Source organism: Andrographis paniculata, unplaced genomic scaffold (genome assembly GCF_009805555.1).
Source record: "Andrographis paniculata isolate CXL003 unplaced genomic scaffold, ASM980555v1 Contig25END, whole genome shotgun sequence".
In the NCBI taxonomy this organism is placed as follows: domain Eukaryota; kingdom Viridiplantae; phylum Streptophyta; class Magnoliopsida; order Lamiales; family Acanthaceae; genus Andrographis; species Andrographis paniculata.
In genome coordinates, this window is record NW_026137546.1 from 409532 (window position 1) to 428988 (window position 19457).

At 38.4% G+C, this 19457-nt stretch overlaps 6 protein-coding genes across 11 annotated transcripts; 2 read left to right on the forward strand and 4 right to left on the reverse strand.

The window, feature by feature from the left end:
• Positions 1-25: 25 nt before the first annotated feature.
• On the reverse strand, positions 26-1839 carry LOC127245848 (GDP-mannose transporter GONST3). 2 transcript variants are annotated; one of them, XM_051266934.1, is made up of 2 exons: positions 1669-1839; positions 26-1302 (listed from the first exon to the last, which is right to left on the reverse strand). In XM_051266934.1, exon 2 carries the CDS (start codon positions 1300-1302, stop codon positions 202-204), a length of 1101 nt encoding a protein of 366 aa, XP_051122891.1. In that variant the 5' UTR covers positions 1669-1839; the 3' UTR covers positions 26-201. The 2 variants fall into 2 exon arrangements, with proteins under 2 accessions (XP_051122891.1, XP_051122890.1); XM_051266933.1 differs by having other exon boundaries at positions 26-1307.
• An 807-nt stretch (positions 1840-2646) lies between these two features.
• LOC127245852 (uncharacterized) lies at positions 2647-4488 on the forward strand. The gene is made up of 4 exons (XM_051266943.1): positions 2647-3204; positions 3566-3734; positions 3800-3893; positions 3971-4488. The coding sequence occupies exons 1-4, from the start codon at positions 2732-2734 to the stop codon at positions 4321-4323; spliced, it is 1089 nt and encodes a 362-aa protein (XP_051122900.1). The 5' UTR covers positions 2647-2731; the 3' UTR covers positions 4324-4488.
• On the reverse strand, positions 4427-8588 carry LOC127245851 (splicing factor-like protein 1). 5 transcript variants are annotated; one of them, XM_051266942.1, is made up of 3 exons: positions 6029-8588; positions 4776-4966; positions 4427-4664 (listed from the first exon to the last, which is right to left on the reverse strand). In XM_051266942.1, exon 1 carries the CDS (start codon positions 8505-8507, stop codon positions 6063-6065), a length of 2445 nt encoding a protein of 814 aa, XP_051122899.1. In that variant the 5' UTR covers positions 8508-8588; the 3' UTR covers positions 4427-4664; positions 4776-4966; positions 6029-6062. The 5 variants fall into 5 exon arrangements, with proteins under 5 accessions (XP_051122899.1, XP_051122898.1, XP_051122897.1 ...); XM_051266941.1 differs by having other exon boundaries at positions 4776-5105; XM_051266940.1 differs by having other exon boundaries at positions 4776-5187.
• A 1236-nt stretch (positions 8589-9824) lies between these two features.
• Positions 9825-13613, reverse strand: LOC127245892 (protein DYAD-like). The gene is made up of 10 exons (XM_051267035.1): positions 13476-13613; positions 12515-12583; positions 12302-12428; positions 12084-12208; positions 11323-11993; positions 10859-11242; positions 10705-10764; positions 10541-10622; positions 10428-10469; positions 9825-10342 (listed from the first exon to the last, which is right to left on the reverse strand). The coding sequence occupies exons 2-10, from the start codon at positions 12578-12580 to the stop codon at positions 10040-10042; spliced, it is 1860 nt and encodes a 619-aa protein (XP_051122992.1). The 5' UTR covers positions 12581-12583; positions 13476-13613; the 3' UTR covers positions 9825-10039.
• A 725-nt stretch (positions 13614-14338) lies between these two features.
• Positions 14339-17152, forward strand: LOC127245801 (probable isoaspartyl peptidase/L-asparaginase 3). Its single transcript, XM_051266852.1, has 7 exons — positions 14339-14547; positions 14641-14818; positions 15245-15309; positions 15397-15789; positions 15862-15920; positions 16214-16318; positions 16438-17152. Exons 1-7 carry the CDS (start codon positions 14485-14487, stop codon positions 16670-16672), a joined length of 1098 nt encoding a protein of 365 aa, XP_051122809.1. The 5' UTR covers positions 14339-14484; the 3' UTR covers positions 16673-17152.
• LOC127245802 (acid phosphatase 1-like) lies at positions 16726-18894 on the reverse strand. Its single transcript, XM_051266853.1, has 3 exons — positions 18224-18894; positions 17083-17292; positions 16726-16973 (listed from the first exon to the last, which is right to left on the reverse strand). Exons 1-3 carry the CDS (start codon positions 18592-18594, stop codon positions 16796-16798), a joined length of 759 nt encoding a protein of 252 aa, XP_051122810.1. The 5' UTR covers positions 18595-18894; the 3' UTR covers positions 16726-16795.
• Between the last annotated feature and the right edge of the window lie 563 nt (positions 18895-19457).

Here is a 19457-nt window from a genome sequence, read left to right on the forward strand (position 1 = left end):
TTGTATATCATAAAATGCTTCCCATTTTTCGTTCACCAAAGATTGTCCTAATCATTTCAGCTATTCCATATGCTAAAAAAATACTACAAGACACCCAAATTGACCAAAAACAAATAAAAAAAGCCCACAAAAGATACAAGAATTTAATGAAGAAAGAACAAAAAGGACAGTTTTAGCAGTGGGAATTCCCCACCAAATGAACTATGATTTTGCTGCTTCTTGATCACTATCTGCAATACTTTGCAATTCAAGAAGCTTTTGTTGCTCTTCATCACTCACCTGAGCCTCCCCTTTAGCAGATTCAGGTTTCTTGCTGGTAGATTGTTGATACAAGATGCCACCACCCATGCAAATCAGAAGCCCGACGGTCCCGACGAGAGTCGAATGTTTATCCCAAATAACAAGATTTATCACAACTGTTAGCAGCTTGTTCACTATGCCAAGAACAGTGAATCCAGTAGCTGAGATCGCTCTACGGCAGGAGAAACCGAAAAACGATATCGCCAAACCGAACAGGCACGATAACCCCACCGGCAAGATCACCTGAATCGAATGCCAATCCGCCTCGTCGGAAATATCGTGCTCTATCTTCTTCAATTCTCCCATTATAAGCAACTCGACGGGAAATAACAGCAACGCCTCGAGATTATTGTACAGCACGAGCCCCCACGTGTTCAGACCAATCGTCATCACTACATGCTTGATGTAGACAAAATCGATGGACATGCTCGCCAGGTACGCCAAAGCCCAGATATAAGCAGTGAGGGTGAACTGATAATCAGTTAGGACATAAACAATACTGCCAGCAAATATAGTTGCAAGCGACATCCATGTCTTCACCGACGGCCATGGCTGGTGCAGAAAGAGGGTCTCGCCTATTGCAACGAATATGGGGACGGCGGAACGAAACACAATAAACGTGTCGACGTTGGCGTGAAGCAAGAGCTCGCTGTTGGTGAAGAGAGACAAATAGAATATTGCCGCCGCGGGTAGAAATCGCCACATTGTAAGAAGATCAAGCTTATCGTGCTCGACTAGCTTCAGCCATCCACAGATTAGAACTCCAAGTGCACTGGTTAAGTACTGTAATGCAGTCAGAGCTCCTGGATATGGAAACTTCATCACTGCCCATTTGTTGATGATCGAAAGCAGCGAAGCAGATATGCAATAACCAGCAGCAACGCCATAAACGGAAGCTTGCTGGAGCAAGCTGGTGAACAAAGATGTTAGGGCTCCAGGAGGGCTGGATTCAGCACCAGGTAGATTTCTTCCATTCTCGTCGTTGTCTACATCCTTGGACATCTGATCTACCAAATTCACAATTTAGGGCAAAAAATTAGTCCTAATCGATTACGTTTGGAATCAATCAGATTTCGCAATTAACACATTGTGCTTGCAAATGGCAGAAATGTCAGTTCCGAAACTAGGGTTATCAATTCAGGTGTGTAGACAAGAAATCGACATTCTATTATACCCCCAATTTCACATTCAATTAAGCTTCATTAGCGCGTTCAAACAATCCACAGTTAAACGAAGAAGAAAACGATAGAAACACCTAACCCTAATCGCGTAAAACCAGCAAATCAAACTACAGAATTTACCAAAAAAAAAAAACAACAGAATCTCCCAAACAACCAATTGAGAGAGGGAGAAAAACTATAAACGCACCTATCCAACACTCGAGGCCACACGCGCCGCCGCGAGCTCACCACAGGCGTAATGACGATGCACCGCCGCAGGGAAGAGTGTCACTGAGGATGAACTCCCTCCGCCGCTCCGCTTTTTGGATCTCTTCGACTCGCCTTTCTTGGATCTGATTCATCACCCGAACCCAAATCTTTAATAACAGTACTTACCCCGTCAGTCAAATCTATTTCATTATTATTTTAGCAAAGTTAAACATTTAATTATTATTTCATTCGATAATTATTTATAATAAATATTACTAATTTTTTATATTATATTTTATTTAATTTATTTTTAATTATATTTTTAAAAGTATTTTTAATTATTTATTATTTTTTTAATAAAATATTTATTTTTTTAATTCTTATGTGAAACTTAAATATACAAAACCGCGAAGTGAGTATATCATTATTAAATATTCTCTATTTCTTCTAAAAAAATAAAAATAAAATTGTAACAGATACGTATAAATTACTATTACAGCTGTGAACAGTGAACACAGTCCGAGTGAAGTTCTTGTTGATCAAGTCGCTTGGAGGCTATGTCTCGTGTTTGTTTACAAAAATTAAGTAACCTAACAGTAACATAAAATTATAATTATTTTAAATTTGTGTTTGTTTGTCATTTTTCATTTCAAACTTATCCGTTCTATATATTCAATGGTATTTTTTATTTCAAACATTTTAAAAAATGTATAAAATTAAATTTATTTATAGTTTCATATTCTTATATTTTCTTAAATAAGAGAATGAAGATATTTATATTAAATTTATATTACTTAAGTACATATTATATCAAAATTCATTCATTCCCATTCAAAAAGCCTACGTCGGAGGATTTGGGCCATGAAATTATCCAATTAATATTTTTAATTATAAAATAAAATAAAATCTTCTGAAATATTCTTAGATATATATAGATATTATCATCTAAAAACAAAACGAAGCACACTGGAATAGATACAAAATCAATATACTGAGACTGACAGTATCAATGCTAAAAATATCCCAAACAGAGATCCTTATCCATCAATCCATACATTTGTATGAGGTCATTTGGGGGAGGCCGCGCCGGAGGAGGAGGAGGAATGGGCGGAGGAACCGGCGGAATCATGAGAACCGTTGTTCAGAGGGCTATTAGGTCTGGCGCCGGAGCCGGAGCCGGCGGTGCGTCGGCCGAGCCATTTTCGCCGTCCTCGAACGCCTCCACCGCCGTTCGTAATAGCAATTCCAGAAAATCCAACAATTTCAATACAAACAGCTCCCCAAACACGTCCTCCGCCCTAACCCTATCTTCCGGCAATGACAGCAGCGGAAGGCAAGCATTTTGTTCGCTGATAGATTTGCCTGCATCCACCTGGGGGCACGGCTCGCCGTCTACCCTCAGCGATGAATCCGATTGGGAGTGTATAGATGGAAATGAGGATGGGAGAACGACGCGTGCGTTTCACGAAGATTACTTGTTCGGAACGGTTCCGTCGAAAGTCGAAGTGGAACACGCAGTTTCTGCTATTCAACAGTAATTCTCAAAATCTCTCTGCTTATCGTGCTTTCCAAAATGATAGCATAATATAATATTTGAATTGAAAATATAGAGATTACAAAGAATATCCATGGCAGATTGGCAGTTTATTCAAATTTAGAATACACAACTTCATACCTAAACACTTGAGTATCATTCATATTCAATCAGTAGCTTCAGCCTGACTGTATGTATGCAAAGCTAGAAATCAAACTGCACATTCTTTGCACATACATATTATATACGTATATATACTGCGAGAGTATTTGTTTCTCAACATTTTTTTAGAACGAATCAGTTGAAATTCTTAAGTTCATATTGAAATTCATCCAGTGTTCTTGTTTCTGAAATCCGTCAGAGTGTTTGGCGCATCGTCTTCGAGGAGGAACATTGTTGAGGAGGATCTGGAGATGGATTGGGTGGAGCCATCGCTGCATTTCAAGAGTTCAAGAAAGCAGGTTCAGCCTCATGGATCAGACAGAGTATACGATACCTTCCATTTGCTGCAATCCGAACCCTCTGTTCAGGTGCCAAATCCCTAGTTTCTCCATATTTGGATTCACTAAGCATTTCTAAGTTTCTGCAATTACAGAAAATGGTGAAGTCTCTGTCATCTGACGAGGCCGTGTGGAATGCTGTGATGAACAACGAAGTTGTGAAGGAGCTTAGAGGCTCAATTACTGCAGGTTTGTTTCTACAATTCTTGCTGTTTGTGGTGCGTACACCAAAAGTATCATTCATTGATCTTGGGTAGCTTGATCAGCCCACAAGATAGACGACGAAGAAGACGAAGAGGATGAAGATAGTAGCAAGATGGATGAAGATAGTAGCAAGATGGATGAAGATGATGAAGATGATAAAAGCAAGGACAGCCCCATCATCAATTCCCAGCCATTGAAGGAGCTATTGCACTGGATTGCCGCGAACGCCAAGGCAAGAATCGCTCGGCTGATTGACGGGGTCATGAAGCTTTTTGAGCTTCCAAATGACAGTAGCAAGAAAGGAGAAACGGCAGATTCATTGGACTACAATCTAAAGGCATCGGTGCTGATTTCCGTGGTGGTGCTCTTGGTTGTTGTAGTGGCTCGATCCCAGAGCTCCCGCGGCCGAGGCTGAGGCTGATCAGAATTCATCCCCTCTCTCTCTCTCTCTACATATATCTACATACATACACACTGCAATTTTCTTGTGTTTCCTTAAGTTGTTTTAGGAGGGTAAGTTTATAGACTCACAACTTTGATTTCAAATAAAACCAGCAAAAGCTACCATATTTTCATTTAACTGCAGTATTGAATGGTTGAAAAAGATAGCTTAAAAGTGATTTTTTAGTACAATAATAATTTGAAAACAATACTAATACTACTACTAGCAATAATAATAATAGTAGTAATAATAATAGTCGGGACTGGACTGGACTGGGGTTTCTTTAAGGGCCAAGCAAAGCATCTATCTTCCTCCTGCAATTTTTGATCATTCACAACACAACCATTAAGAAACTAAACTCTCAAATTCATCCCACAAATTGATTGACCACTAAAGGTAAGGTAAGGAAAGAAGATTCAACACACCAATGCAGAAGAACTCGAAGTCCAGTGGTAAGCTCCAAAGAACTATGTAAAGCTGAAATCGAAAGCCAAGATTTATGGGAACTGTTAGTTCAACCTATATATCATATCCATCCATCGATCCCACCTGCCGTCTGCGCCATCCATCAAGCTCAGAGTCACAGGAAACAAATAATTGCAATTACACCCAAATACTGCGGCAGTCAACACCGGGAATCATCAGTAATAGACACTAAAAAGTTGAGGAGGAGGAGAGCACATTATTTTAGAGAATTAGATTCCGCGAGAAAGAGAAGCACCAAGGAGATGAGATCCAGAAACTAATAAATAGTCCTACAAAAGAGAGAATCGATAATAGACAAGTTATGAAGCTGCAGTGCAACAGACATGGCTGATACTGATTGTCATCGACTCTCTGCAAGGTAACAGTACAGCAAGGTTACGTTACGTGAGTCCCAAACTTCCAACAACTAAATCATGGCAAGGGTTAAGAAGAAATCAGGATGACAAGTGCTCCAACAAGCAGCCTGTCAAGATATTACATAATGCCAAAGAAACAAGTGTTATGATATGTCAAATAATCATCAGCATGTCACTTAAAATAATGAGCAACTGCACAGTCAGTCAGATCAGTAAAAAAACAACAAATAAATAAGCTCATAGGAGGCTGGCACTCCAACAGATGGTAGAGGAACTGCCCATATGCAACACAGATTGACGTATCGGTCAGAATGTGTCTGTCTGCACAGACTCAAACAATTTCAAATGAGAGAGTAACATTTCATCAAAAGGTTCCTTAAAATATCTCTGGCATGCAGACTTTCTCATTAAATTTAAACAAATGACGTCGAGGGGGACATAGAAACCCTAAAAAGATAGCTTAGTTGTCATCCTGCATGATTAATGACTTAATATAACAAGATCAGTGGTTTTCTCTTGAACATATATGAGAATAAGAGTAACTTCCTGAAAATTGAATATACCCATTTACCTTTTTAACTGGTATTATAAAATCGAATCTCATGAAAAAGTTAAGAAAGAGAAACTGGTATCAAAACTTCCATATAACTAACAACAAATACTTCCACTGGATAGCTGAAAATGAAATTTCACCTCAGACTTGGCAGGCTCAATCTTCCCAGAAAAGTATAAATTAGTACGACATATAATATATATGTTAGGCAATATGTTTCGTAATACCAAAATGCAGCTATTAAAAATCAAAGGCCAAATATAAAAGGAGAGACTTTGGTTACCTCATTTATAAAGTAAAGAATATCATCATCATCATCATTTCATTTCTGCCATGAACTTCTCATACTCAGAGTCTCCGCCATAGTTACTTTTCTCAACAACCGGCGGCGCTGGCGGATTTGTGGCCCAGGGAACATTACCCAAGCCATGGGAAGGGTCAACACCTTGCTGAGGGGCAGCAGGAGGGGGAGGAGGAGGAACAGCACCATAATAGGGTGGATAGCTATATGGAGGTGGGGGTGTCGGGTACGGGGGCTGGGGCTGGGGCTGGGGCTGCGCACTTGGCAGCATTGAAGCCACTGAGTTTCCATAGACATAGGTCGGCACAGATGGGACGGGCGCACTACTCTGAAACTGCACTCCAGGCGGGTAACTTTGCTGCTGCTCACCACTGGAAGCATAACTATGTTGTGTATCAGTGGATGAAACAGTTTGCATCGATGCACTAGACGAACCTGGAGGCATCGGAGGAGGAGGAGGATATTGAATTCCAAATTGAGGAGCCGGAACTGGGGGGTATATAGCCGATCCCGGAGGGGGTGGGGGAGGGGGGTATGTGGAATACGAAGGGGGTGGGGGGGGAGGGGGAGGTCCCCAAGGAACAGGACCCCCAGCATAGCTCCCGGGGGGTGCACTTCCGATAGGACCACCAGCATTGTACTGCTGAGAAGGGTAGACACCGACAGGCTGACTCGGAGCGGGGTACGGCGGCACGGGAGGACCAGGAGGGCCCGGCGGCACTGCAGGCTGGGGAGGTTTACCCGCCACCCGAACAGCAATTGTTCTTCCGTCCAGTTTGTGTCCATTCATGGCTGCAATGGCATTATTAGCCTGCTGAACATCCGAATATTTCACGAAACCATAACCTTTACTCAGGCCCGACACCCGATCCTTGATAACCTTTGCCATGACAATTTCACCATACGGCGCAAACAAACCAATCAAACCATCATCCTCCAGATTAGGAGGCAAATAACCTATGTATAGATTCGTTTCATCGTATTCTTTCGGCTTGATTAAACTCGCCCCCGAACCAGCTTGGGTTGTAGTACTAGTCACGCTAGTACCACCTACCCAAGGGGGGTTCGATCCTGCAGTACCCGGAAGGGCAAGTGTTGCAGAGCTAGATTTGGTAGCCGACTCCGGGAGGGTACCGCCGAGTTCAGCCAGAAAGTTCTGATACTCGTCGTCCATTTTCTTTCCGGTCGTGTTCTTCACCGGACAGTCAATCGTCGGATGGCCGCCATCACCACAAATCTTACACAAAACATCGCTCTTGAACGTAGAAGTTCGCGACGGGCAGGCATACTGACGATGACCGGGCTCGCCGCACAACCTACAAAACTCCTCATCCCTAATGGTACCATTCAAAGCTGCAAGCTCCCTAAGCTGCTGCCTCTTGTGCTCGTTAAGAACCTCGTCGACAGGCTGCAGAAGCTTCTCCACCATACCCGCGGCAGCTTCAAGAGCTTCTTGTGTGTCTGCCTCCACAAGAACATGCAAGTCCTCATTCTCGGATGGATCGTGCTTCAAATCCCTCTTCTGTTGCAGCCTCCCTTCCTTCACCGATCCTTTCCCCCTAATTACGATCTTCGCCCCCGTCTCCTTCTCCATCCTCTTCTGCGTGTTTCCTCTTGGACCAATTATCAAACCAATGAAGTTATAACCAGGGTACTCTTTCATTGGAATGTAAAGCTTCTTTTGAAGCTTAGGAGGTCTGTAATCTGCAGGAGGCTTGAAGGCTGGATTCTTCTTAATTATCTGTGAGATAATCTCTTGCCTCTCCCTATTCAATTTCTCTCTTGCACGGTACTCCCGTGTGTTAATTCTCACTCCCATGTTGTCATAGATAGGCTCCGGCGAGGGCGACCTAGCGCCCTCAGGTCGATCATCTAAAAGCATACCGGATTGCAATTTGCGGCTAATCTCAAGTAATCTGCTATTCAAAGCTTGAACCTCAGGATCGAATTCAATACCTCCGGTGAAATCCTTCATGAAATCCGGCAACTGGATCGCAGGTTTGGGCTCGTCGTCCGCCCATCTAGACTTGCGTTTCCTTCCTCCGGCCTCGGAATTGCCGTCGCTAGCTCCTCCGGCTGCGGCGGCGCTTTCGTTGGTGGACTCGATCGGAGACGGTTCCCACCGAGAACGGCGCTTCCTTCGGCTGGTGGTTTCCTCCTCGCCGCCGGAAGCGTCCTTTTCGGTGCCGCCGCCGCCGCTGTGCGTGTTGGTCAAACCATTCTCCGGCAACAAAGGCTTCAATAAATCCGACCTCGGAAGGTGTGACGATTCGCCTGCGGCAATTGCTCCGTTCTGAGCAGTCTGGTTCGACGAATCTAGGGTTTTGTCGAGGCTCTCGGATTGGATTTGATTGTCCGAGTAGGAATGGTTCTCGTAATCAACGGAAGATGGAGGCTGCGGTTGGGATTCAGATTGCGGTTGAGATGGGGAATCCATGTAGCTTGATTGAAGAGCATCCATTGCAGAACTAGCGCGCGACAATCAATTTGGGGGAAACGGAAAAGAGGAAAATAGGAGCAGATAACGCGGACTTAGGGTTAAGCTTCGAGCCCTTTATGAAGTGTCTAGAAGCCCAACGGCGGTTCATGTGGGCCATGTCTGAATTCAGGATGATCTTGTTAAAAAACACCATTCTTAACAGTGTTAAATCTTGTCGGCAGCCAATGATTAATCAGCAGAAATTTGATGAGTTTTGTAAGATTTTAATTATGCTTTTTTTTTTCTTTTTTTTTTAACACAAATTTTATTTTTTTATTCTTTATTTATTTATTATTTTTAATTTTTATTTTATCATAAAATACAAATTTATCAATTCATAAAAAAAAAATAATTATAGGACAATTATTCTCATTTTTTTTAGTAAAAAATACTAATTTTCTTTTAAAAAAAATAAAAAATTTTATTTTTATCTATTTTTCTTAAAACTCGTCCCCTGTTAAATGAGCACACAACAATTGGATGATGGAGAGAGCAACATATTTCATCTAAAAAAAATAGACTTTTTTAAAGGAAAAAATATATAAAGTATAAATAATAGTGAAATTTTAAATTAAGATTTATATTAGATTTTATATACTTCCTCCGCGCCAGTACAATAGTCATTGTTTAATATTTTTGTCCGTCTCAAAACAATAGTCTCATTTCTATAAATTTCTATAAATACTTGTATCACCTTAAAATTATCCCTACATTTATATCATTATTGCACAAATGCCACTCTTTTTTATGAAAAAAAAAATCTTTTACTAGTATTTTTTTTATCAATTATTATTATTCCTTAAATTTTGTATCCAACTCAAATAAGACCATAGTTTTGAGACCGGAGTAATAACATATTTCATCTAGAAAAATAGACCCTTTTTCTTTTCTTGTTTCGAAAATATAAAGTATAAATAATAGTAAAGTTTTAAATTAAGATTTATACTCACTCTGTCTCTTAATAAAGTATTTATTTTTTCATTTTAGTCCGTCCCATAACAAAGTATCCATTTTGTTTTTTAGTAACGGTACTATCTACGTAACATTACAAATACCCTTACAACTTACAATATATTACATCGTTAAAAAAACAAATGGATATTTCTTTATGGGTAGGGAGGCAGTGCAGATATTATTATTTTTTTTTCAAATTTTTTAATATATTACACAAATATTATTATTATTATAATCAATATAATACTAATATCGGGAAAAAAAAAATTACAAAAAGCTTGGTTTTGAAGGGACGAAGGTAGTATTTGAATTTTAAACTTTTTTACTATATGAAGTAATCACCGTTGCTGAAGCTGGGGTTAAAACCAAAACCTTCAAAAGCAAAGCCAAGCAAAACGTAGACACATTTCACTGTAAATCTTGATTAGGCAGACAGACATCAAGAATGTAATGAATCAATCCTAAGACAAAAAATTATGATGTCTGGATAGTTTAACTTTTCAGTTCAAGCAGCCAATTAGAGTGAGATGGAGAGCTAACCATGATTCCATTCTTCAGGTTCAGGGGCAGGGGCAGGGGTAGGCAGATCCAACTGTCACTGTAACAGCACGCCTCTTGCCCAAGGGTTTGATTGGGGAGGCGATGGGGGAACTGATCCTGTCGGAATTAATGGAGTTAGTGGTGCAGTTCTTGGCCATGTCTGGCCAAAGGAAAGTTCCTTCTGGTCTGCAGATTCTGAACCCACTCTGCAACCTTTGTGTATTTGCTGATGCTTCTTTCTTGCATCTTACCTCCTCCTCACCAGCTATGGCGTCTGAGGTTGTTCTTCCTCCCACGTCGGATGTCAGTAAATCAATTCTTTTCTATATGAAATTTGCAGGCAGTTGATCAGCATTTACAACACCATGACCAAACAGTGACTATGAACTAGCTATGATAAATTCATACCTCCAATACGTCGACAATCTCAAAAGCTTTCTTCAATTGTTCCTAGAGAAGGCAAGAATGTTAGCAATGAGCATAGTCATGACAGGATATGGTAATAACTATCAAACACTAACAAGCTGATCCCGAGTCCGACATGGTGTTGCTACCGTTATCTCTGTTTCCATATTCGTCGTAGAAGTAAGTTCTTCCAATTCTCTGCAATTTTATTCCACCTCAAAGAAGATCACAAATTACTGTTGTGAAAAGATTACATTAGACTTCGTATTATTATTATTACCTCCTTAACTTCTCCACTTCTTCCTCCAAATGCATCTTCTTTGTCATCTCCTCGACATCTCTGTTCAACAGGGCATCATTAAAATCCGACGAAGCTGAGGATTCTAGTGATCTTAATTCATAACATAAGCAGCAGTTTAATGTTGTAATGAAACCTTTTTACTTTCGAAATTTCTTCTTTTAGAACCTTCAACTCCCTAGCACATACTGAATCCTGAGTTGGGGAAGCACCAGGGCTCCAACCGGGAGGCGGCACCCAGAATGGATCATTCACCCCAACATTGTTCCGGATGTTTGCAAGATCGGCGCTCTCTAACCAATACTCCATTGCTCCATCGGCATTGTGCCACCTTCTGAACCTTTCTTTCCCACCAGGAGTAACCCTCCCAGCCGTGTGCTTAAGGAGGTGATCGAGCAGGCCTGTATCGCCTATTCTCTTCCGCGCTTCTTTCCGCAGCAATGGCCGCAGAATAGGCTTCTCTGAAGTCGCACCTTTCTGCTTCATTACCTCAAGAAGACTCTCCTCTGCAAGTTTGTACCTATACATTCATATGCAAGAATTAACAAATCGCCAATATAGGTAGTTTACGAACTCTTATCATTTGTAGTTTGGTGTTACCTTTCAGCCGGCCACCGATCTTTAGGATTTCTTAGAACAAATGATCCCTTGAATCTGATACCTTGATTCTTCTTCTTCTTCTTCTTCTTTGGCTCTGGCTCTGGCTCGTTCTTCTGATCAAGCTTTTCTTTCTTTGATTTCCTTAAATGATCTATGTTTCTAACAGCAGCCCTCTTCCCTTTCTTGATCTTGTCCTGTTCTAGAATTTTATAATCTTCTTGTTCTTCATCATTGTGACTACCCTTCATATCATCTTCCTGTTTTACAAAGCTCGAAGCTAAGGATTTATGATGATGATCATCGTCGTCAATTTCACTCTGGAATTCCTTGATTATATATATTGCTTGCCTCTGAATTCCCCACCTTACCATCCTTTTACAACCAAGTAGCTCAGACAAACAAACCCCTTTGTTATGTGCACCAACATCAGCATTATCCTTAAGATTGGCTAAAGAACTCATCAGCCAGAATGCTTCTCTACTCTTCTGCTGGTTTAAAATCTCATCGGGAACTAATCGAGCAAGCAATTTTGCAGCCACCCAAGTTCCCATCTCATAATTTTCATCCATAATTGGTTGTGTTTGATCCTCTGTTCTATTGCTGAAAAATGCTTTTAATGAAGCAACACTAGGGAACTTCACTATTACAGTTATGTCCGTCTTCTCTGACACCTGTTAAAGCAAAAGCACCTAAAATCAATCTCAAAAAATGCAGAGACAGAACAAGTCGACATGATCATATCATTGAAGAGGATTTCTCACAACAACAACTCGAATGGAATTAAGGTGAGCTGGGCTTCTTCGGGGCAAATGACTATGATCTAGCTCGTAAACATTCCCCACTTTAATATGATTTTGCATCTTGGATACACTTTTTTCTTCCTCATCTGTTAACATTTTCAATAAATGATCACAATGTCCAATCTTGCAATAATTTGTTAATATACATATGTATTAACAAATTAAACACAACCTCATACCTTGAGCAATGAAGCTATGCTGCTCAGACAGCAATGGAGATGGCTCTTTGTGCCGGTCTAAAATGGTAGGTTTTGGGGATGTGTTGCAGCTTTTCCCTGCCACTTTTGGGGAGCACTGATTCATATCCTACAGAGAGATTATAATTGAACATACAAAGTACTCTGTTGCATATATATTACTAACAGAAGAAAATCGACAGAGCTTTAGCTTACAGTGGTTGTATCAATGGCTTTATGGGCTCTTTTGAAGCGTTTTCTGTAATATGTCTCAACCATCATAACCTATAACAAGAACAAGAAAATATTAAAACAAACAATTAATTTGCACAATCTGTTCTTGGTTGTTCTCCTGGGGAAAAAAATTTAAAGAGTTACTGACGGATTGCCGAAAGAAAGAAAAGTGTGCAACTTGCATTAATTAGGGTTTGCAGAAAGAAGATTGGAGAAGTGATGAGTTTCCATGTATGGCAAGAAATTAAACATGGCGGCTGGAAACAGAAAGCTTCAGAAACACTTTATAGAAACCAAAGCAGACAAGAACAAACTGAAAATAATTCAAATCACGTATATTGAAATCAATTTGAAGAAACTTTCGTAATTTGAAGCAATCTGGAAGAAAACTAGCAAATTCCAAATTCTACGTGAATAAATACAAAGGAGTAATATATCTAGGGTTTTCGTTTTCTTCACTTTCAAGAATATGATCATCCAAACTAAAAAATTTTTACTGTAAAGAAAATTATTCAACATATGGACATGATAATTAAACGAAGGTTTAATCACGTCTGTAGCTGAAAATTAACAGATAAAAAGAGAAGTTTGATTGTGATGCGAAAGCAGCAAATTAATTAACAAACAAAGCATTGTGCAAAGTTGAAACTACTCAAGAATCCATTTTTCTTCTATCCGAATACATACAGGGAAGAAAAGCATCACGATTCATCTGCATATACATACAAATCTGTGCATAACCACGCACAATCATAAATTAAATACACCTTCATTCTTGGTATTAAAAGACTCAGAAGGATCATCACCATTATCGATCAATCAAACGTTTCTTAATCAGACTGTGTTTACCAACAGATTTTCTCGAATATGTTTGCAAATTGCAATACAACATTATAGAAGCTTGTATTGAGAGAGCGACCAGAAGAAATTCGAAGAAACTTACCCAATATCACTTTCCTCTTCAAGAAAGTAAAGCAAGGAATTGATCAGAATGGCGAGAAGATGATGGTGATGGTGATGATGATGAAAACAGACTTGAGAATTTCAGTCCGCGCGCGCACGTATGCACAGAAAACCTGCAGCGGCCTGTTCCCCCTCCTTGGTACCAAATTGACAAATATACCCCTAACCATAAGTAACACTTTCTACTTCTATCATTCCATGAATGCAATAATAAAATTACAATAATCAAATCCAAAATCAATCACCATTATTCTTACAAAAGAAATATAATACAGTATATCTTGTGAGACCTTATTATATCCAAATCACCGTTTAAATTAGCAATTAAAATAAAAGAATCGTGATGATGGTAGTACACGCCACTTTTTAAATATAGAGATAAAAATATTAATTCTCTAATAATTTACGAATGAAAAAATCAATTAATGAGAGCTCATAAATAAATAAAAAATCTAACTGCATTTGAAATTTTATAATATGGTTAAGATATGTTATTCTACTTTTTTCTTTTTTTTTTATAACTAATCATGATGATCAACTTAATTAAAAAATATATTAGTCAAAATAATTATAGTATATGGTATTTATAAATTAAAATTAAAATAACTTAATAATTTAATAAAAATTTAAAAAATTTATAAAATTAAAAATAAAAATGTGATTAGAGTGTATAATCATATTAAAAAATTGAAAAATACGAATAAATTATACTGAGAAGTAATAATTAATGATAATAATCTTGATTATTAATAGTATGTCAATATGTTTTTATTCATAAAATTTATTAGAATTTTATTATTTTATGCTTAAATTTTATCAACCCAGTTCCAAACAACAAAACAAGCCCCTCCATTTTTTTGTGCGGTGTGGCCGAGCCCAGCAAAGGTCGACAACGGCCGCGCCCACAGTTGGGAGGATCTTCAAGAGTCAAATCAAATTAGATCTGCAAAATTACGGTGCGATCCGCTAACCAATCCAATCCGTCAGTGATGGCTGCCGACTTCGACAGATTGTGCGTGGCTCTTCTCTTCGCCGTCGCTCTGTCGTCTTCAGTACAACACAACACGCTCTTCTCATTCTTCTTCAGTTTAAATCTGCAGTAAGTAATAATTTGTACAATTTTGGATATATATTTGTTGGATTAGGCATGGGGAGAGGGAGATGAGGTCGAGTGTAGTCGGAAACTCCCTGTGGTCATCAGTACATGGCCTTTTACAGAAGCTGTTAGGGCAGGTTGGAGAGCTCTTGAAAATGGCGCCTCCGCGGTGGATGCAGTTGTTGAAGGCTGCTCCAAATGCGAGCAACTCAGATGCGACGGCACAGGTTTCTATATATATATATATATATATATGTACATGTATTGAAATTTCTGTTTGGTATTCTTGCACTCAATTGTTGTTCTTCAATAACCGTTTACAGGCACTTCTTAATTGTGGATGAATTATGCATTTATTGGACATCTTATAGGATTCCTTGCTGGATAAAATATATACCTTTGAATTAGCTGACGCGAATATAAATATATAAACGTTAGAAGTGGATGCCGAAAGTATCATGTATTGTGTTAGTGTTAAAATGTAAAAAGTGCTGTGTTTGTTTGTCGGTTCATATATTCATATCAATGGTAACATATGCTGTGAAGACTATTGTTATATATTGTCAGTTTATACGTTCGTATTTGTATTATATTAACATTAGTTGTAAATTCATTGCCTATAGATTCATTGAATCGATCACATCTTTGTACAGTTGGTCCTGGTGGAAGTCCAGATGAAAATGGCGAAACAACGATCGATGCTATGATTATGAATGGCGTAAGCCTTTTTTGCTTTTCCTATTGTCATCAAATACATCCTCGAATTATAAGATACTTGACTTAAATGTAAACTACTGCTGCACAGGTGACAATGGAGGTTGGAGCCGTTGCAGCAATGAAGTATGTGAGCGACGGCATCAAAGCAGCAAGATTAGTAATGCAGCACACTGAGCATACTATGCTTGTTTCCGAGCCAGCATCAATATTCGCCATTTCTATGGGGCTTCCCGGCCCGAGAAACCTCAGCTCTGAAGAGTCTATCCAGAAATGGAAGAATTGGAAGAAAAACAGATGCCAGCCAAATTTTTGGAAAAATGTTACTCCAATCGACGATTGTGGTCCTTACTATCCTATCAGTAACACAAACTTCTCCAAGGAAACATGCTTTAATGTCGACAGAGCGCGCACCGATCAGTCTAGGCCATATCATATAAATCGCCAGAACCACGATACAATATCAATGGCCGTTATTGACAAAGTAAGTCCTTCAGTTTCTGGTTATAATTACGATTGAATCATCGGTGTGATCGTTCTACATTTCATTTTTCAGCGGGGGCGCATAGCTGTTGGCACCTCTACAAATGGAGCTACGTTTAAGATCCCCGGCAGGTAGCGTCGTAGCATCCGCTTCTACACTTTTTTATAATGACTGCGTAATTTTCTTCCGTATATTAATTCCGAACAATTTTAACACTTTCTCTGTTTAGATAGAAGTTTTTAGAAAAAAATAGAAATAGTAAAAAATTGTATCTTTGACGTGATATTCGGTTTGATGAAAATAGAAGTTTTTAGAAAAAAATAGAAATAGTAAAAAATTGTATCTTTGACGGTTTGATGAAAAAAATATTTGATTTGATATTTTTTGAAAATCTTATTTTTGATATACAACCTGTGGGTTGTAGGGTAGGCGACGGTCCGATTGCGGGATCGTCTGCTTATGCCGATTCCAGAGTTGGAGCTTGCGGAGCGACAGGAGACGGCGACGTAATGATGCGCTTCCTCCCATGGTAACGCATTCGAAACTTTTTCGTATTTAAGTATCAATTTTCAAATATTCGTAATTTCAGCTCAAATGGGGGAAATTGTTTTTATCTGAGTTAACCTTCTTTGCTCGGTTTCTTTTTAGCCACGAAGTAGTTTTGAGCATGAAGTCCGGCATTTCGCCAAAGCGCGCAGCCCAGAACGCCATCGATGCAATCGCCGCGCACTACCCCAATTTCGTCGGCGCAGTTTTCGCCGTCGACAAGGACGGAAATCACGCCGGCGCTTGCTATGGCTGGACTTTCCAATACTCGGTGAAAGGCCCGGATACAGAAGACGTCGACGTTTACACCGTTACTCCAGCGGGAGCAGCAATGTAACTACACCCAAATTGATCGATCGCTGGCGGGAATTAATAATGAGACAGGTCGGATTCAAACGTCGAACATTGTCAGCGATGCTACATTCTCGAACTATGCTAGTTCATTACAAGACGATGATTGTCAAGGAATGTAATACATAGGATTCGGGAGCTTGAAGGAACGCATCGACATGGAAGAACCCAACAAGTCGCTCCATTGGTCCCCCGAATTGCCTACGATTCGATACCCCTCTTTGACGAGCTCGTCCCTCTTCTCCGACTTGTACTCCCTCGCTGTCTTCCCGTGATCCTCCACCCCCCTGCAAATTACATCAACAATCCAATGGTTCAAAATCAAGAAGATCGAGAACAAGAAGTCCCGTAAGAATGATCTAGTGATTTCTTTTGCATGTTATTAGGTTCGATCACCTGAGTATGAGTTTGTCCCATTCCCTAAATCCAGCTTGAATCAAATTGTCGACAGTGACATTTTTGTGCCTTTCGCTTCTCCCAGTCAAGAAAACAATCTTAAATCCCAATCCCAAAACCTCCTCGTAAAGCTTCAAGCTGTGTTCCACGGCAGGTGCCATTCCCATCTCAACCCACTCATCAAACTTCACACTGTCAAAAACTTCCACCCTACAAACAACACATGATTATATCAAAAATCACAAAAACCTTAAAAATCAACAAACATAATAGTTTGTTCTTTTATTTCACATAATTTAAAATAAAAATACATTATTTTTTTTTCATAAAATATTATATCAAAATACTATTTAAACATAAACTCAAATAAGTATGTATACATATTTATTATTTTTATATTAATTATATAATTTTCTATATTTTATATTAAAAAAAAAAAGAACAAATACACCCGATGGTTAAATCAAATAGCCTTAAAAATAATAAAAAGATCAAAGATCCTTAAAAATCCCAAAAAATCCAAGAAAAAATCCGTGTATTTCTTGGAATTTATATCCAAATTTTTACAATTTAAACTTTAAAATTTTCAAATGAAATTATATATATATATTTTTATAAAATATTACATTAAATGTTACTTAAATACAAAATCTCAAACCAAACCTTAATAAACACACCACGTTTACAATATATTTGAAATTTTTAGTAATAATTATCTATAATAAATTTTTAAAAGGCATAACATTAAATATATACATATTTTCATATCAAATAGTACTAATTTTTATTATTATTATTATTATATTATTATCTGTAAACATGGTATTTTAGAAGGATTGTAATTAGTAAATAATTAAGAATATATTAGTGAAAATAATTATTATATAATATAAATAATTATAAATTAAAATTAAGATAACTAATTAGTTTAATTAAAATTTTAAAAAAATAAAATTAAAAAGTTTAAAATGAGATTAAATTGTGTAATCATTTTCCAAAAAATGAAATTACGTACGTGGACGAACAGAAACGGCAACATATCCATCATGGATATGTTATGTAGTATTTTTTTTCAAAACTTCTGTACCTGCATTTAATCTGAGCCCTAATTTGAAGAATGAAGACACGATTAGGAACGTACCCATAACCATGGTCGATGTAATAGGGAAGATTGGAGAGAAGGGTTTCGTCGACATCGAAAATCCAGACATCTTTACCATCCATACTCAGATTGAAACTTCTCGCAAAAATTGCAGCCTGTTCGGACACAATCTCGAGATCCATTTCGTAGCCGCCGCCAATGTACGAAGCCAAATAGTCCCCACACTCCTCCGGAATCCTCGTCCATGGACTCACGTTGTTTGCCTCCACAGCCACCCTCCAGCTGGCACACATCAATGGAACTTCAGAAATTTCTTCACAGGAGGAAGACAGGGACGACGACGATGATGACGTGGAGGATAAGAAAAGCGAAAAGAGGGTAAGAAAAAGAAGGTTCTGGAGAAAATTCATTTTGGCACAAATTGGAGAAATTAATAAATTAACCAAAAGAACCTCCTCCAAATCCTCGAATTTCTTCTGTCCTGTTTCTGAATTTAATCAAATCGAATTGAAAGGGAAGAACAGGAAGAAGAAGAAGAAGGAAGAATCGAACGATTTTTTTTTAATTTTTTTTTGTGGGGAAAATTATTGATTGTTGTCTCTCTCCCCACAAGTTATTTTTGGGTTCCTTTTTTTACATGAATTAATTAGATGGCGTGGGAGTGGGAGAGGATATTTTGTCGAGTAGTTGTTGTCCGAAGAAGGAACGAATGGGAGAGGAAGACGAAGAAGGCGAGCCATTAGTAGTAAATAGGTATTGGGAGTGGAGATCCATTGCGTGGTTCTGACGAAAGGGCCGTCCCTTTTGGTCCCGGTCCCGAAACCCCCATATGGCCATATTTGTTTGTTTCCGCGCTTTTTCTTTTTTCCCCACGTGCTTTATTTCTGGCTAGTAATAATAAGTATTTATCTTTTTATATGTATAAATAATTCGCTCGAGGGTAAATAAAGAAAAGTCGCATATGGAGTAGTATTAAAAAATTAGGTTTGTTTTTTTAATATTTTGATTTGACCTTTTTGCTCTTTTTGTGTGTGTGAGATATAATAAATATATCATTAGTACGAGAGTCCCACTTAATATATAAGAGGTTTTGATAATTTTTTAATTTAATTTTTATGTATAAAATAATTATACAGAGTAATAATATATTTGTATTTCAACTAAACTTTTAAAATTATTTTTTTTATTGATGTATAATTACTTCTACTGAAATTGAAATAGGAAAGACATATTTTTGAGTGAGATGGTAAAAATACATAAATATAAATTTATG

Coding starts and splice junctions, on each gene's coding strand:
- LOC127245848 (XM_051266934.1), bottom strand. CDS start 1,302: ATGTCCAAGGATGTAGACAACGACGAGAATGGAAGAAATCTACCTGGT.
- LOC127245852 (XM_051266943.1), top strand. CDS start 2,732: ATGAGGTCATTTGGGGGAGGCCGCGCCGGAGGAGGAGGAGGAATGGGC. Junction 3,205..3,565: donor GCAGTTTCTGCTATTCAACA/GTAATTCTCAAA, acceptor GAAATCCGTCAG/AGTGTTTGGCGCATCGTCTT. Junction 3,735..3,799: donor AATCCGAACCCTCTGTTCAG/GTGCCAAATCCC, acceptor CTGCAATTACAG/AAAATGGTGAAGTCTCTGTC.
- LOC127245851 (XM_051266942.1), bottom strand. CDS start 8,507: ATGGATGCTCTTCAATCAAGCTACATGGATTCCCCATCTCAACCGCAA.
- LOC127245892 (XM_051267035.1), bottom strand. CDS start 12,580: ATGATGGTTGAGACATATTACAGAAAACGCTTCAAAAGAGCCCATAAA. Junction 11,243..11,322: donor GATCGGTGGCCGGCTGAAAG/GTAACACCAAAC, acceptor ATGAATGTATAG/GTACAAACTTGCAGAGGAGA. Junction 10,765..10,858: donor GAAATTTCGAAAGTAAAAAG/GTTTCATTACAA, acceptor CCTGTTGAACAG/AGATGTCGAGGAGATGACAA.
- LOC127245801 (XM_051266852.1), top strand. CDS start 14,485: ATGGCTGCCGACTTCGACAGATTGTGCGTGGCTCTTCTCTTCGCCGTC. Junction 15,790..15,861: donor CAATGGCCGTTATTGACAAA/GTAAGTCCTTCA, acceptor TTCATTTTTCAG/CGGGGGCGCATAGCTGTTGG. Junction 16,319..16,437: donor ATGATGCGCTTCCTCCCATG/GTAACGCATTCG, acceptor GTTTCTTTTTAG/CCACGAAGTAGTTTTGAGCA.
- LOC127245802 (XM_051266853.1), bottom strand. CDS start 18,594: ATGAATTTTCTCCAGAACCTTCTTTTTCTTACCCTCTTTTCGCTTTTC. Junction 17,293..18,223: donor TACATCGACCATGGTTATGG/GTACGTTCCTAA, acceptor TGTTGTTTGTAG/GGTGGAAGTTTTTGACAGTG. Junction 16,974..17,082: donor TGGGACAAACTCATACTCAG/GTGATCGAACCT, acceptor TGTAATTTGCAG/GGGGGTGGAGGATCACGGGA.